The sequence below is a fragment of the Poecile atricapillus genome, chromosome 31 (assembly GCF_030490865.1).
Source record: "Poecile atricapillus isolate bPoeAtr1 chromosome 31, bPoeAtr1.hap1, whole genome shotgun sequence".
Lineage (NCBI taxonomy): Eukaryota > Metazoa > Chordata > Aves > Passeriformes > Paridae > Poecile > Poecile atricapillus.
In genome coordinates, this window is record NC_081279.1 from 2,991,926 (window position 1) to 3,006,106 (window position 14,181).

Below are 14,181 nucleotides of genomic sequence, written 5' to 3' on the forward strand. Positions count from 1 at the left end.
TGAGGCGGCCCCGGCGATGGCGGCCGCGGCCCCCGCGGCCCCCGCGGCTCCCGGCGAGGCGAAGCGGGCTGATGGCGACGAGTGGTGCGACAGCGGGCTGGGCTCGCTGGGCGAGGGGCCGCTGGGGCCGCCGCTGCCGGCCAGTCCCGGAGCGGAGTCCCCCGAGACCCTCACCGACCCCGCGGCCTGGCTGCGGCACGTCCTGAGCTTCGTCACCGAGGACGGGGACACGTGAGGGCGGGGAGGGACGAGGGACCTTCCCCCCACACACCCTGGGCTTGGGGGGTCGCGGTCCTGGCTCCTCCGGGGGCTCCGGTGCGACCCTCCCGGGAGCGCCGGGCCCCGCGGGGCTCCCTCGGTAACCCCCAAAAAAACCGCCCGGAACCCCCCCCGCTCTCCCGGGGACCCCCGGTGGGTCTGGGGGTGTCGGGACAGCCCCGCCCAGCCCGTGCCCACCCGCAGGGCGCTGCACCTGGCCGTGATCCACGAGCACGAGGAGTTCCTGGAGTCCATCCTGCGGCACACGCGGCACTCGCCCTACCTGGACCTGCAGAACCACCTGGGACAGGTGCGGCACCGGGAATTTGGGGGTCCTGGGGGGTTTGGGGGGTCCTGGGACCACCCCGGGCACTCGCCCTACCTGGACCTGCAGAACCACCTGGGACAGGTGCGGCACCGGGAATTTGGGGGGTTTGGGGGGTCCTGGGACCACCCCGGGGCACTCGCCCTACCTGGACCTGCAGAACCACCTGGGGCAGGTGCGGGAGGGGGGGAATTTGGGGGGTTTTGGGGGTCCTGAGATCACCCCGGGCACTCGCCCCACCTGGACCTGCAGAACCACCTGGGACAGGTGCAGGAGGAATTTGGGGGTCCTGGGGGGTTTGGGGGGTTCTGGGACCCCCCTGCGGCACTCGCCCTACCTGGACCTGCAGAACCACCTGGGACAGGTGCACCAGGGGGGGAATTTGGGGGTCCCAGACGGGGTTTGGGGGGTCCTGGGACCACCCTGGGGCACTCGCCCTACCTGGACCTGCAGAACCACCTGGGACAGGTGCGCCAGGGGGGGAATTTGGGGGTCCTGGGGGGTTTGGGGGGTCCTGGGACCACCCCGGGGCACTCGCCCTACCTGGACCTGCAGAACCACCTGGGACAGGTGCGGCACCGGGAATTTGGGGGTCCCAGACGGGGTTTGGGGGCTCCTGAGATCACCCCGGGGCACTCGCCCCACCTGGACCTGCAGAACCACCTGGGACAGGTGCGGGACCAGGAGAAATTTGGGGGTTCTGGGGGGGTTTGGGGGGTCCTGGGACCACCCCGGGGCACTCGCCCTACCTGGACCTGCAGAACCACCTGGGACAGGTGTGGCAGGAGGGAAATTTGGGGGTCCTGGGGGGTTTGGGGGGTCCTGGGACCACCCCGGGCACTCGCCCTACCTGGACCTGCAGAACCATCTGGGACAGGTGCGGGACAGGGGGAATTTGGGGGTCCTGGTGGGGTTTGGGGGGTCCTGAGATCACCCCGGGGCACTCGCCCTACCTGGACCTGCAGAACCACCTGGGACAGGTGCGGGAGGAATTTGGGGGTCCCAGACGGGGTTTGGGGGGTCCTGGGACCACCCCGGGCACTCGCCCTACCTGGACCTGCAGAACCACCTGGGACAGGTGCGCCAGGAGGGAAATTTGGGGGTCCCGGAGGGGTTTGGGGGGTCCTGGGACCACCCTGCGGCACTCGCCCTACCTGGACCTGCAGAACCACCTGGGACAGGTGCGCCAGGAGGGAAATTTGGGGGTCCGGGAGGGGTTTGGGGGGTCCTGCGGCACTCGCCCTACCTGGACCTGCAGAACCACCTGGGACAGGTGCGCCAGGGGAATTTGGGGGTCCCAGACGGGGTTTGGGGGGTCCTGAGATCACCCCGGGCACTCGCCCTACCTGGACCTGCAGAACCACCTGGGACAGGTGCGGCACCGGGAATTTGGGGGGTTTGGGGGGTCCTGGGACCACCCCGGGGCACTCGCCCTACCTGGACCTGCAGAACCACCTGGGACAGGTGCGCCAGGGGGGGAATTTGGGGGTCCTGGGGGGTTTGGGGGTCCTGGGACCACCCCGGGCACTCGCCCTACCTGGACCTGCAGAACCACCTGGGACAGGTGCGGGACAGGGGGAATTTGGGGGGTTTGGGGGGTCCTGAGATCACCCCGGGGCACTCGCCCTACCTGGACCTGTAGAACCACCTGGGACAGGTGCGCCAGGGGAATTTGGGGGTCCCGGAGGGGTTTGGGGGGTCCCGGGACCACCCCAAATGTCCACAGCGTCGGGTGGGGGTGGGTGAGGAGCTGGGGAAGGGGAAATTTTGGGGTTCCAGCGGGGTGGAGCTGCAGGAGGAGGGGACGAGTCTCTGGGGGAATTTTGGGTGAGGTTTTGACCCTCCCAATCGTGCCGCACCTCACACCCCCCGAGCACACCGCGCATCGGGCCGGGGCCGAGGTTTTTGGGGTGGTTTAACAGCAGTTTTGGGGTGCTTTAACAGCAGTTTTGGGGTGCTTTAATAGCAGTTTTGGGGTGCTTTAACAGCAGTTTTGGAGTGGTTTCTCCCGCAGAGCACTCTGCACATCGCCGTGGTGCTGGGGCTGGGGTTTTTGGGGTGGTTTAACAGCATTTTCTCCCGCAGAGCGCTCTGCACATCGCTGTGGTGCTGGGGCTGAGGTTTTTGGGGTGCTTTAACCACAGTTTCTCCCCACAGAGCGCTCTGCACATCGCCGTGGTGCTGGGGCTGGGGTTTTTGGGGTGGTTTAACAGCACTTTTGGGGTGGTTTAACAGCATTTTCTCCCGCAGAGCGCTCTGCACATCGCCGTGGTGCTGGGGCTGGGGTTTTTGGGGTGGTTTAACAGCAGTTTTGGGGTGCTTTAACAGCAGTTTTGGGGTGGTTTAACAGCATTTTCTCCCACAGAGCGCTCTGCACATCGCCGTGGTGCTGGGGCTGGCCGGGGCCGTGCGGCGGCTGCGGGCGGCGGGCGCGGGGCTGGCGGTGCGGGAGCGGGGCGGGCACACCCCGCTGCACCTCGCCTGCCGAGAGGGGCACCCCGCCTGTGCCCGCGCCCTGCTCGGGGAGCCCCCCGAGCCCCGGGAGACCCCCGAGCCCCGGGAGGAGCCCCCCGAGCCCCGGGAGGAGACCCCCGAGCCCCGGGAGGAGACCCCCGAGCCCCGGGAGGAGCCCCGGGAGCCGCCCCGGGACCCCCGCAAGGAGGAGGAGGAGCGGCGGGCGCAGCTGGAGAGCGTCAACTACGATGGTGCGAGGGGGAACCGTGGGTTGGGGGGATGGTTTTGGGGGATCGCGTGGATTTGGGCTCATCGGGGTTTTTACAGGGGTCGCTCAGTTTTTGGGATGGGGGATGTGGTTTTGGGGATGGTGACAGGGTTTTGGGGATGGTGACAGAGTTTTGGGGATGGTGACAGGGTTTTGGGACAGGGTTTTGGGACAGGGTTTTGGGGATGGTGACAGGGTTTTGGGACAGGGTTTTGGGGATGGTGACAGAGTTTTGGGACAGGGTTTTGGGGATGGTGACAGGGTTTTGGGGATGGTGACAGTTTTGGGACAGGGTTTTGGGGATGGTGACAGGGTTTTGGGACAGGGTTTTGGGGATGGTGACAGGGTTTCGGGGATGGGAACAGGGTTTTGGGGATGGTGACAGGGTTTTGGGGATGGTGACAGGGTTTTGGGACAGGGTTTTGGGGATGGTGGCAGGGTTTTGGGGATGGTGACAGGGTTTTGGGGATGGTGACAGAGTTTTGGAGATGGTGACAGGGTTTTGGGGATGGTGACAGGGTTTTGGGGATGGTGACAGGGTTTTGGGGATGGTGACAGGGTTTTGGGGATGGTGACAGGGTTTTGGGACAGGGTTTTGGGGATGGTGGCAGGGTTTTGGGGATGGTGACAGGGTTTTGGGGATGGTGACAGGGTTTTGGGGATGGTGACAGAGTTTTGGAGATGGTGACAGGGTTTTGGGGATGGTGACAGGGTTTTGGGGATGGTGACAGAGTTTTGGGGATGGTGACAGGGTTTTGGGGATGGTGACAGGGTTTTGGGGATGGTGACAGGGTTTTGGGACAGGGTTTTGGGGATGGTGGCAGGGTTTTGGGGATGGTGACAGGGTTTTGGGGATGGTGACAGGGTTTTGGGGATGATGACAGAGTTTTGGAGATGGTGACAGGGTTTTGGGGATGGTGACAGGGTTTTGGGGATGGTGACAGAGTTTTGGGGATGGTGACAGGGTTTTGGGGATGGTGACAGGGTTTTGGGGATGGTGACAGGGTTTTGGGACAGGGTTTTGGGGATGGTGACAGGGTTTTGGGACAGGGTTTTGGAGATGGTGACAGGGTTTTGGGGATGGTGACAGGGTTTTGGGACAGGGTTTTGGGGATGGTGACAGAGTTTTGGGACAGGGTTTTGGGATGGTGACAGGGTTTTGGAAATGGTGACAGGGTTTTGGGGATGGTGACAGGGTTTTGGGGCAGGGTTTTGGAGATGGTGACAGGGTTTTGGGACAGGGTTTTGGAGATGGTGCCAGGGTTTTGGGGATGGTGACAGAGTTTTGGAGATGGTGACAGGGTTTTGGGGATGGTGACAGGGTTTTGGGACAGGGTTTTGGGGATGGGGGCAGGGTTTTGGGGATGGTGACAGGGTTTTGGGGATGGTGACAGGGTTTTGGGGATGGTGACAGGGTTTTGGGACAGGGTTTTGGAGATGGTGACAGGGTTTTGGGGATGGTGACAGGGTTTTGGGGTGGACACAGTTCGGGGGTATGGCATGGGTTTGGTGGGGGGAGAGGGGTCAGGAGGTTTCGGGTACCCCCCCCCTCCACCACTCCAGGGACACCCCAAAATGGGGGTCCTGATCCAGCAGAAAGAAAGGGGAACCATAAACAGGGAATAAAGGGGGGGTATCACCCTGGGCACCTCTGAATTTTTAGAGTTTTCCCAGAATTGGTTTTGGGGGGAGGTCCCAGGCAGCGGGAGGGGGTCCCACGTGCTCAGGCAGGGTTTTGGGGATCCCCGGTCCCCGTTTCCCCCCCCACAGGTTACACCCCCCTGCACGTGGCCGTCCTGCGCCGGGACCTGGAGCTGGTGCAGCTCCTGCTCCGCGCCGGCGCTGACCCCGACCGGCCGGTGGGTGCCCCCAAAAGAACCCAAAAGCGGGGCTGGGGGGGGGTCCCCGGCGCCCCCTGACCCCGCCGTGCCCCCCCAGGAGCCCAGCTGTGGCCGCAGCCCCCTGCACTTGGCCGTGGAGGCTCAGAGCCCCGAGGTGGCCGAGTGCCTCCTGCGGGGGGGGGCGCGGCCGGAGCCCCGCACGTTCTCGGGGTTCACCCCCCTGTACAGCGCCCGGCGCCGCCCCGACCCCCGCCTGCCGCCCCTCCTGCGCCGCTTCGGGGCCCGAGACCCCCCCAGCAGCGACAGCAGCGACAGCAGCGACAGCCAGAGTGGAACCGAGGACAGCGAGGTCAGCCAGGGACCCCCCCCCCATCCCCAGTGTCCCCCCGCCCCCCCGGGACAGCCCAGCAGCACCGGGGGGACCCCCAAACCCTTCCAAGCTTCCCCCCCATTCGAACTTTTCCAGCCCCCACAAACTTCTCCCCCAGGACGAGTACGACGACATCGTCATCAACAGCGGGCACTGCCCGGCCTGAGGGAGCCCTTGGGACCCCCCTGGATGGACTTGGAGGACCCTGCCACCCCCAGCCGGGGGGACCCCCTGAGGAGGCGCCCCCACCCCCCAAAATCCCAGGAGAGCCCCGAGGGCTGTGGGGGGCAGCGGGAAATAAAGCGGAGGCTGCGCTCGGAGCAAGGACAACGTGACAATGGAGGGGACAGGTGGGGGGACATTTGGGAGTGGGGGGGACACGTGTGGCACTGGGGGACACCCGAGTGTCCCCAGAGCACCCACGGAGCAAAGGACACGCGCGTGGCAGGGGAGGATTTCCAGGTTTTATTCTGGGGATTTGGGATTTCACCCTGGGGACACGCTGGACAGGGTTCTCAGTGTCCCCCGTGTCCCCTGTCCCATGTGTCGTGTCCATCCCTCGAAGTCCCAGCTCCAGCCATGCTCTGCCTCCTCCACGGGGACCCCTCCCCACCTCAGGACCCCCTCTCTATTTTGGGGGGCCCCCCCCGGGCTGGTTGGGGCCGATGTAGCGCAGGAGGGGGGCGGGGGGCCGGGCCAGCACCTCCTGCCCCACCAGCGGCTGCAGCACAGGGGGCACCCGGACACGGCCGTCCTGGGGGGGTGACACAGCGTGGGGTGAGCCCCCCCGAGCCCCCCAACTCCCGCGGGACCCCCCCCAAAAACACTCACCGGGAGCTGGTTGCACTCGAGGAGCGCGATGAGCATCCGGGACACGGCGCAGGCGGTGCCGTTCACCTGGGGGGGGGACACGGGGTCAGGGGGGGCTCAGGGACCCCCCCCGGGGGTTTTGGGGCTCTCCTGTGGATTTTGGGGGGTCACCCACCGTGTGGGCATGGCTCAGCCGGCCCCCCTCCCCGCTGTACATGATGTTCAGCCGCCGGCTCTGGTAATCCGTGCAGTTGGAAGCACTGGAAATCTGCGGGGGTGGGGGGAGAGGGGTCAGGAGGTTTTGGGTACCCCCCCCTCTCCACCACTCCAGGGACACCCCAAAATGGGGGTCCCGATCCAGCAGCAAGGGCAGGAAGAAAGGGGAACCATAAACAGGGAATAAAGGGGGGTGTCACCCTGGGCACCTCTGAATTTTTAGAGTTTTCCCAGAATAAAGTTCTCCCCAAGTTATTGGGGCTCTCCCCGAATTATCAGGGTTCTCCCCACATTATTTGGGGCTCTCCCCGAATTATCAGGGTTCTCCCCACATTATTTGGGGCTCTCCCCGAATTATCAGGGTTCTCCCCACATTATTTGGGGCTCTCCCTGAATTGTTGGGGTCCCAGACTCCCCCTCACCTCCCCGAATTTGCCCCGTCCAGGCATCCAGGCCTCGATGTCAAACTTGCGGTAGGCGGGGAGCCCCAACTCCTCCGTGGGCATGTCCAGGACGCTGGGGGGCCCGGGGGGGGAACAGTTACGATGGATTTTGGGGTCCCACGGATTGGGGGAGACTCCCCCAAAAATTCCCCTCACCGGTAATGGAGCCCCAGCTCTGAGAAAATCTCCTTCTGGAGCGCCAGGAACTCCTCCAGCAGCTCCTCGCTCTCCGTCCCGCGCTCGGCCGCCGTCACCCCGAACATCTCCACCTTGTGGGGTGGGGGGACACGGGGTCACCCCCTGCCTTTCCCCCCACCCTCCCCAGGGGTCTCCCAGTGCTCCCAGTACCTTGGTGAACTGGTGGACGCGGTAGAGCCCCCAGGGCTCCTGGCCCGTGTCGGTCTCAGCGCGGTAGCAGGTGCTGGAACACACGACCCTGGTGGGGGGACACGGGTAAGGGGGACCCCAAAACACCCCAGACCCCCCCAGAGGATTGGGGTGGGGTCCCCAGAAGGGGAGGGGGTCTCTGGGGGGGACACAAGACCCCTGTACCTGACAGGCAGGTCCTGCAGCTGCACCGCGTGGTCCATGAAATAGCCTGGATGGGAGGGCACAGGGTGACCCCTAAATCCATCTGCTCCCCTCTTTCTCCACTTTTTCCCTGTTTTCCCCCATTTTTTTTCCTGTTTTCCCATGGTTTTCCTGCTTTTCCTCCTCCTTTTTTCCCTATTTGCTCATTCTCCTGATGGTTTTCCCCATTTTCCCTCCTGGATTTTCCCTGCTTCTTCTCCCCTTTCTTCCCCATTTTTCTCCCATTCTCCCCCTATTGTTACTTCTTTTTCCCCTTTTCCCCCTATTTTTTCCCATTTTCCTCATGTTCTTCCCTGGTCTTCCCCATTTTCACACGTTTTCCCATTCTCCCCCTGGTTCTCCCCGATTCTCCCCCTCCCCTGCTCCATTTCTCCCCCGGCTTTTCCCAATTTCCCCACATTTTGCCCCATTTCCCACCTGCAATTCCCACTTCCGAGGTGCCAGCCAGGCACAGATCCTCGAAGCGTGCAGGGTCAATGGTGTAAACTGGGGAGGGGGTAGCGCTGGGCTGGACCCCACAGCCCTCCTGGGGGGCACAGGGGGTCACTTGGGATCACAGAGGGGCCGGGAAGGTCTCGGGGGGCTCAGGGCTCACTCACAAAAACGGCTCCTCGCAGCAGGTCCGGCACCGTCATGGGCAGGAAACCCTGGGGAAAAGGGAGGGCTGGAGATCCCCACCCTCCTGGGAGCCCCCCAAGCCTCCCTGGAGCCCCCCAGAGCTTCCCTGGAGTCCCCCAGACCATCCCAGAGCCTCCTTGGAGCCCCCCAGACCATCCCAGAGCCTCCTTGGAGCCCCCCAGATCATCCCAGAGCCTCCTTGGAGCCCCCCCAGATCATCCCAGATCATCCTTGGATCCCCCAGACCATCCCAGATCATCCCTGGATCCCCCCAAACCATTCCAAAGACTCCCTGGATCCCCCCAGAGCTTCCCTGGATCCCCCCAGATCATCCCAGAGCTTCCCTGGATCCCCCCAGAGACCCCCAGACCATCCCAGAGCCTTTCCTGGATCCCCCCAGACCATCCCAGAGCCTCCCTGGATCCCCCCAGAGACCCCCTGGATCCCCCCAGACCATCCCAGAGCCTCCCTGGATCCCCCCAGACCATCCCAGAGCCTTTCCTGGATCCCCCCAGATCATCCCAGACCCCCCTGGATCCCCCCAGACCATCCCTGGATCCCCCCAGACCATCCCAGAGCCTCCCTGGATCCCCCCAGACCATCCCAGACCCTTTCCTGGATCCCCCCAGATCATCCCAGAGCCTTTCCTGGATCCCCCCAGAGACCCCCTGGATCCCCCCAGACCATCCCAGAGCTCCCTTGGATTCCCCCAGACCATCCCAGAGCCTCCCTGGATCCCCCCAGATCATCCCAGAGCCTCCCTGGATCCCCCCAGAGACCCCCTGGATCCCCCCAGACCATCCCAGAGCTCCCTTGGATTCCCCCAGATCATCCCAGAGCCTCCCTGGATCCCCCCAGACCATCCCAGAGCCTTTCCTGGATCCCCCCAGAGACCCCCTGGATCCCCCCAGACCGTCCCAGAGCCTCCCTGGATCCCCCCAGATCATCCCAGACCCCCCTGGATCCCCCCAGACCATCCCTGGATCCCCCCAGATCATCCCAGAGCTTCCCTGGATCCCCCCAGATCCCCTCAGAGACCCCCTGGATCCCCCCAGACCCCCCCAGCTCAGCCCCACCTTGCTGAGCAGTTTCCTCAGGGTGAAGGTGACGAGGGCGTGCTGCAGCAGGGCCCCAGCCCCGCACAGGTAATAGGAGCGATGGCCTGACACGTGTGACAGGCGCCTGCGGGGGACAGGCGGGGACAGGGGTTGGTGATGGACAGGTGATGGACAGGTGTTGGACAGGGGTTGGACAGGTGATGGACAGGGGTGGGACAGGGGTTGGACAGGTGATGGACAGGTGATGGACAGGGGTGGGACAGGGGTTGGTGATGGACAGGGGTGGGACAGGGGTTGGACAGGTGATGGACAGGGGTTGGACAGGTGATGGACAGGGGTGGGACAGGGGTGGGACAGGGGTTGGACAGATGATGGACAGGTGTTGGACAGGGGTTGGACAGGCATTGGACAGGTGTTGCACAGGTGTCACACAGGTGTCACACAGGTGTCACACAGGTGTTGCACAGGCCTGTCCCCTCTCCAGGTGTTGCTCACCTTTGCCGGATGATGTCCAGCCCCTCCCCCAGCTCCAGGTGTCCCTTTGGCTTGAAATCAAACACTGGGGGAGGGGGGGAGAGAGGGGGAACCTTCATCCCTTTGTCACCTTTGTCACCTTTTGTCACCCCAAATCCTCCAAACCTCCCCCCAATCCTCCATAACACCTGAGACCCCCCAGACCCTCCATTTCCCCCCCAAACCCTTCATCACCCCCCCAAACCCTTCATCACCCCCAAACCCTTCATCACCCCCCCAAACCCTTCATCACCCCCAGACCCTTCATCACCCCCCCAGACCCTTCATCACCCCCCCCAGACCCTCCATTTCCCCCCCAAATCCTTCATCACCCCCCCAGACCCTTCATCATCCCCCCAAACCCTTCATCACCCCCAGACCCTTCATCACCCCCCAAGGACCCTTCTCCTCCTTCCCCCCACAACAAAACCCCCCCAGGACCCCCCAAAACCCCCTCAACCCCTCCTTACCTGGTTTCTCACCAACCACTTCCAGCAGCCGGGCCTGGCTCTGGTCCCCAACAGGCTGGGGGGGCACAAGGGGGAGTTTGGGGGAGCCACGAGACCCCCGAACCACCAAAGGGGGTGTTGGGGGATTTTGGGGGGGTTTGTGGGGGTCTCACCACATCATGGTGGGTTCTGTTGGGTTTGGGGGAATTTTGGGGAGGTTTTTGGGGGTCTCACCACATCATGGTGGGTTCTGTTTGGTTTGGGGAGGTTTTTGGGGGTCTCACCACATCAGGGTGTGTTCTGTTGGGTTTGGGGGGATTTTGGGGGGGTTTGTGGGGGTCTCACCACATCAGGGTGGGTTCTGTTGGGTTTGGGGGGATTTTGGGGAGGTTTTTGGGGGTCTCACCACATCAGGGTGGGTTCTGTTGGGTTTGGGGGAATTTTGGGGAGGTTTTTGGGGGTCTCACCACATCATGGTGGGTTCTGTTTGGTTTGGGGAGGTTTTTGGGGGTCTCACCACATCAGGGTGTGTTCTGTTGGGTTTGGGGGGATTTTGGGGAGGTTTTTGGGGGTCTCACCACATCAGGGTGTGTTCTGTTGGGTTTGGGGGGATTTTGGGGAGGTTTTTGGGGGTCTCACCACATCAGGGTGGGTTCTGTTGGGTTTGGGGGGATTTTGGGGAGGTTTTTGGGGGTCTCACCACATCAGGGTGGGTTCTGTTGGGCAGCTGCAGAGCCCCCAGGTAAAATCTCTGCTCCAGGTCAGATTCCTCGGCCTCAAGCTCCCGGAGCTGCCCCCGGAGGCTCCGGCCCCGTTCCTTCAGCGCTGCCAATTCCGGGAGCTGCCGGGGGGCTGCCATGAGGGCACGGGGGGAGCAGGAATCCCCCCGAGACCCCCCCAAAATTCGATTCCTACCGTCTTGGCCGCTGATTTGTCGTGGGAAGCCTGGGAGGGAAAAGGAGTCAGGAGGTCCTGAGGGTCCTGAGGGGTTTGGGGGCAGGAAAGGGGGTCGGGGGTGGGGGGGAACCTTGGAATGGTTTAGGGGGAAAGGCAGGGGGGTCCTGGGGGGTTCCAGGGGGAAGCGAGTGGGGAGCAGAGGGACCCAGGGGGGAGTTTGGGGGTCCAAGGGGGAACGGAGGGTTCTCACCATGATCCTGCGGACCCCCTGGGCCACGCGGCCCTTCTCGGCCTCCAGCCGGGCGATGCCATCCCGGACCTGCCCCAGCCGCCGCCACGTCCGCACCTGAGGGGGCGGCGCAGGTGGGCTCAGGCAGCCGAGCCCAGGGAGCCCAGGGAGCCCAGAGCTGAGCCCAGAGAGCCCAGAGCCGAGCCCAGAGAGCCCAGAGCCGAGCCCAGAGCCGAGCCCAGGGAGCCCAGGGAGCCCAGAGAGCCCAGAGCCGAGCCCGGGGAGCCCAGAGAGCCCAGAGACGAGCCCAGAGAGCCCAGGGAGCCCAGAGCCGAGCCCGGGGAGCCCAGAGCTGAGCCGGGGGAGCCCAGAGCCCAGAGCCCAGCCCGGGGAGCCCAGAGAGCCCAGAGCCGAGCCCAGAGAGCCCAGAGCCCAGAGCTGAGCCCGGGGAGCCCAGAGAGCCCAGAGCCGAGCCCAGAGAGCCCAGAGCCGAGCCCGGAGAGCCCAGAGCCCAGCCCAGGGAGCCCAGGGAGCCCAGCCCGGGGAGCCCAGAGCCGAGCCCGGGGAGCCCAGAGAGCCCAGAGCCGAGCCGGGGGAGCCCAGAGAGCCCAGAGCCGAGCCCGGGGAGCCCAGAGAGCCCAGAGCCGAGCCCGGGGAGCCCAGAGAGCCCAGAGCTGAGCCTGGGGAGCCCAGAGAGCCCAGAGCCGAGCCCGGGGAGCCCAGAGAGCCCAGAGCTGAGCCCGGGGAGCCCAGAGCCCAGAGCCGAGCCCGGGGAGCCCAGAGCCGAGCCCGGGGAGCCCAGAGCCGAGCCCGGGGAGCCCAGAGCCGAGCCCGGGGAGCCCAGAGCCCAGAGCCGAGCCCGGGGAGCCCAGAGCCCAGAGCCGAGCCCGGGGAGCCCAGAGAGCCCAGAGCCGAGCCCGGGGAGCCCAGAGCCCAGCCGGGGGAGACCAGAGCCCAGCCCAGGGAGCCCAGAGCCGAGCCCGGGGAGCCCAGAGCCCAGCCCAGGGAGCCCAGAGCCGAGCCCGGGGAGCCCAGAGCCGAGCCCAGAGAGCCCAGAGCCCAGCCCGGGGAGCCCAGAGCCCAGCCCAGAGAGCCCAGGGAGCCCAGAGCCGAGCCCGGGGAGCCCAGAGCCCAGTCGGGGGAGCCCAGAGCCGAGCCCGGGGAGCCCAGAGCCCAGCCCAGGGAGCCCAGAGCCGAGCCCGGGGAGCCCAGAGCCGAGCCCAGAGAGCCCAGAGCCCAGCCCGGGGAGCCCAGAGCCCAGCCCAGAGAGCCCAGGGAGCCCAGAGCCGAGCCCGGGGAGCCCAGAGCCCAGTCGGGGGAGCCCAGAGCCCAGTCGGGGGAGCCCAGAGCCCAGTCGGGGGAGCCCAGAGCCCAGCCGGGGAGCCCAGAGCCCAGCCGGGGAGCCCAGAGCCCAGCCCGGGGAGCCCAGAGCCCAGCCCGGGGAGCCCAGAGCCCAGCCGGGGAGCCCAGAGCCCAGCCGGGGGAGCCCAGAGCCCAGAGCCCAGCCGGGGGAGCCCAGAGCCCAGCCGGGGGAGCCCACAGTCCAGCCAGGGGAGCCCAGAGCCGAGCCGGGGCAGCCCACAGCCTCTCACCCCGTCCCGAACCGGCCCCGCCACTCACGATCTCCCGGAGCCCGGCGCTCCCCAGCGGCCCGCGCCGCTGCTCCACGTCCCGCTCGCTGAGCGCCGTCACGTCCAGCTGCGGCCGCGCCGAGAGCCCCTCCCGGACGTGCTCGTACAGGCGGCTCCGCCCCGCCGCGGGCCCGGCAGCGGGACCCGGGCCGGGAGCGGCTCCCCCCGCCGGGGCCCTAGCAGCGGGACCCGGGCCGGGAGCGGCTCCCGCGGGCCCGGCAGCGGGACCCGGGCCGGGAGCGGCTCCCCCCGCCGGGGCCCTAGCAGCGGGACCCGGGCCGGGAGCAGCTCCCCCCGCCGGGGCCCCAGCAACGGGACCCGGGCCGGGAGCGGCTCCCGCGGCCCCGCGCCGCCCGCCCACCGCCCGTCCCGCCGCCAGCAGCGCCCGCCGCGCCGCCATCTTGGGCGCGGGTCACGGGGAGCACGAGCCGGGGGCGGAGCCGAACGCGCGTGCGGACCGCGCCTCCCCCTCACGGCAAGGCCACGCCCCCTCACGGCCAGGCCACGCCTCCTCACCACCAGACCACGCCCCTTCAGTGCTTTGGTCACGCCCCCTCACCACCAGGCCACGCCCCTCGTTGCCAGGCCACGCCCCTTCATGGCCAGGCCACGCCCCTTCATGGCCAGGCCACGCCCCTTCATGGCCAGGCCACGCCCCTTCATGGCCAGGCCACGCCCCTCGCTGCCAGGCCACGCCCCTTCATGGCCAGGCCACGCCCCCTCACGGCCAGGCCACGCCCCCAGGCTCATGGCCGGAGCTCTCCGGGTCCGGTGACCTCGCTGACCTCGGAGAGGCTTTAAAAGAGGGGGAGAAACAGAAATTACAGCTCAGAAGCGTGGAAACACCATGTATGTATGTTAGATTGTGGAAAAAGCGTAAAGATCTTATATCTATTGCAAATAATTCCTGAACAGTCCTTTTTAAACAAGTCTGTTACAAAGCCAATTCCATCCATTACCAGGCATTCTTCTAACAGTACTCAAGCAAAGTTGAGAGAGAATTCTTTGGTTCTGGTCAAAGATTCAGAAGTGAGAAGATTAAAAATCCATTTCAATTAATAATTTGGAGGAAAGTGTATGTTTGTGTATTCAGAGGTTCAGAGTGGAAGTAATTTCCTAACGAAGAACACGGAAACTCATCAGCTGCAGAGACAAACAGCCCAAAGAGCAGCAGAGCGAGCACGCAGATGCAGGAAATGTACACAGGTAC

The 14,181-nt window shown here is 65.3% G+C and overlaps 2 protein-coding genes across 5 annotated transcripts; one reads left to right on the forward strand and one right to left on the reverse strand.

Moving 5' to 3' along the window:
• The first annotated feature begins 16 nt into the window (after positions 1 to 16).
• NFKBIB (NFKB inhibitor beta) lies at positions 17 to 5,836 on the forward strand. 3 transcript variants are annotated; one of them, XM_058859914.1, is made up of 7 exons: positions 17 to 231; positions 463 to 568; positions 2,949 to 3,111; positions 3,172 to 3,288; positions 5,076 to 5,164; positions 5,244 to 5,495; positions 5,635 to 5,836. In XM_058859914.1, the coding sequence occupies exons 1-7, from the start codon at positions 17 to 19 to the stop codon at positions 5,680 to 5,682; spliced, it is 990 nt and encodes a 329-aa protein (XP_058715897.1). In that variant the 3' UTR covers positions 5,683 to 5,836. The 3 variants fall into 3 exon arrangements, with proteins under 3 accessions (XP_058715897.1, XP_058715896.1, XP_058715895.1); XM_058859913.1 differs by having other exon boundaries at positions 2,949 to 3,106; positions 3,146 to 3,288; XM_058859912.1 differs by having other exon boundaries at positions 2,949 to 3,288.
• An 89-nt stretch (positions 5,837 to 5,925) lies between these two features.
• SARS2 (seryl-tRNA synthetase 2, mitochondrial) lies at positions 5,926 to 13,386 on the reverse strand. 2 transcript variants are annotated; one of them, XM_058859910.1, is made up of 17 exons: positions 13,259 to 13,386; positions 12,961 to 13,213; positions 11,362 to 11,457; positions 11,130 to 11,159; positions 10,915 to 11,055; positions 10,236 to 10,290; positions 9,748 to 9,811; positions 9,271 to 9,376; positions 8,176 to 8,223; positions 7,994 to 8,102; positions 7,538 to 7,583; positions 7,334 to 7,421; positions 7,142 to 7,254; positions 6,965 to 7,058; positions 6,502 to 6,594; positions 6,348 to 6,413; positions 5,927 to 6,270 (listed from the first exon to the last, which is right to left on the reverse strand). In XM_058859910.1, exons 1-17 carry the CDS (start codon positions 13,369 to 13,371, stop codon positions 6,145 to 6,147), a joined length of 1,641 nt encoding a protein of 546 aa, XP_058715893.1. In that variant the 5' UTR covers positions 13,372 to 13,386; the 3' UTR covers positions 5,927 to 6,144. The 2 variants fall into 2 exon arrangements, with proteins under 2 accessions (XP_058715892.1, XP_058715893.1); XM_058859909.1 differs by having other exon boundaries at positions 5,926 to 6,270; positions 12,961 to 13,386.
• Positions 13,387 to 14,181: the final 795 nt, after the last annotated feature.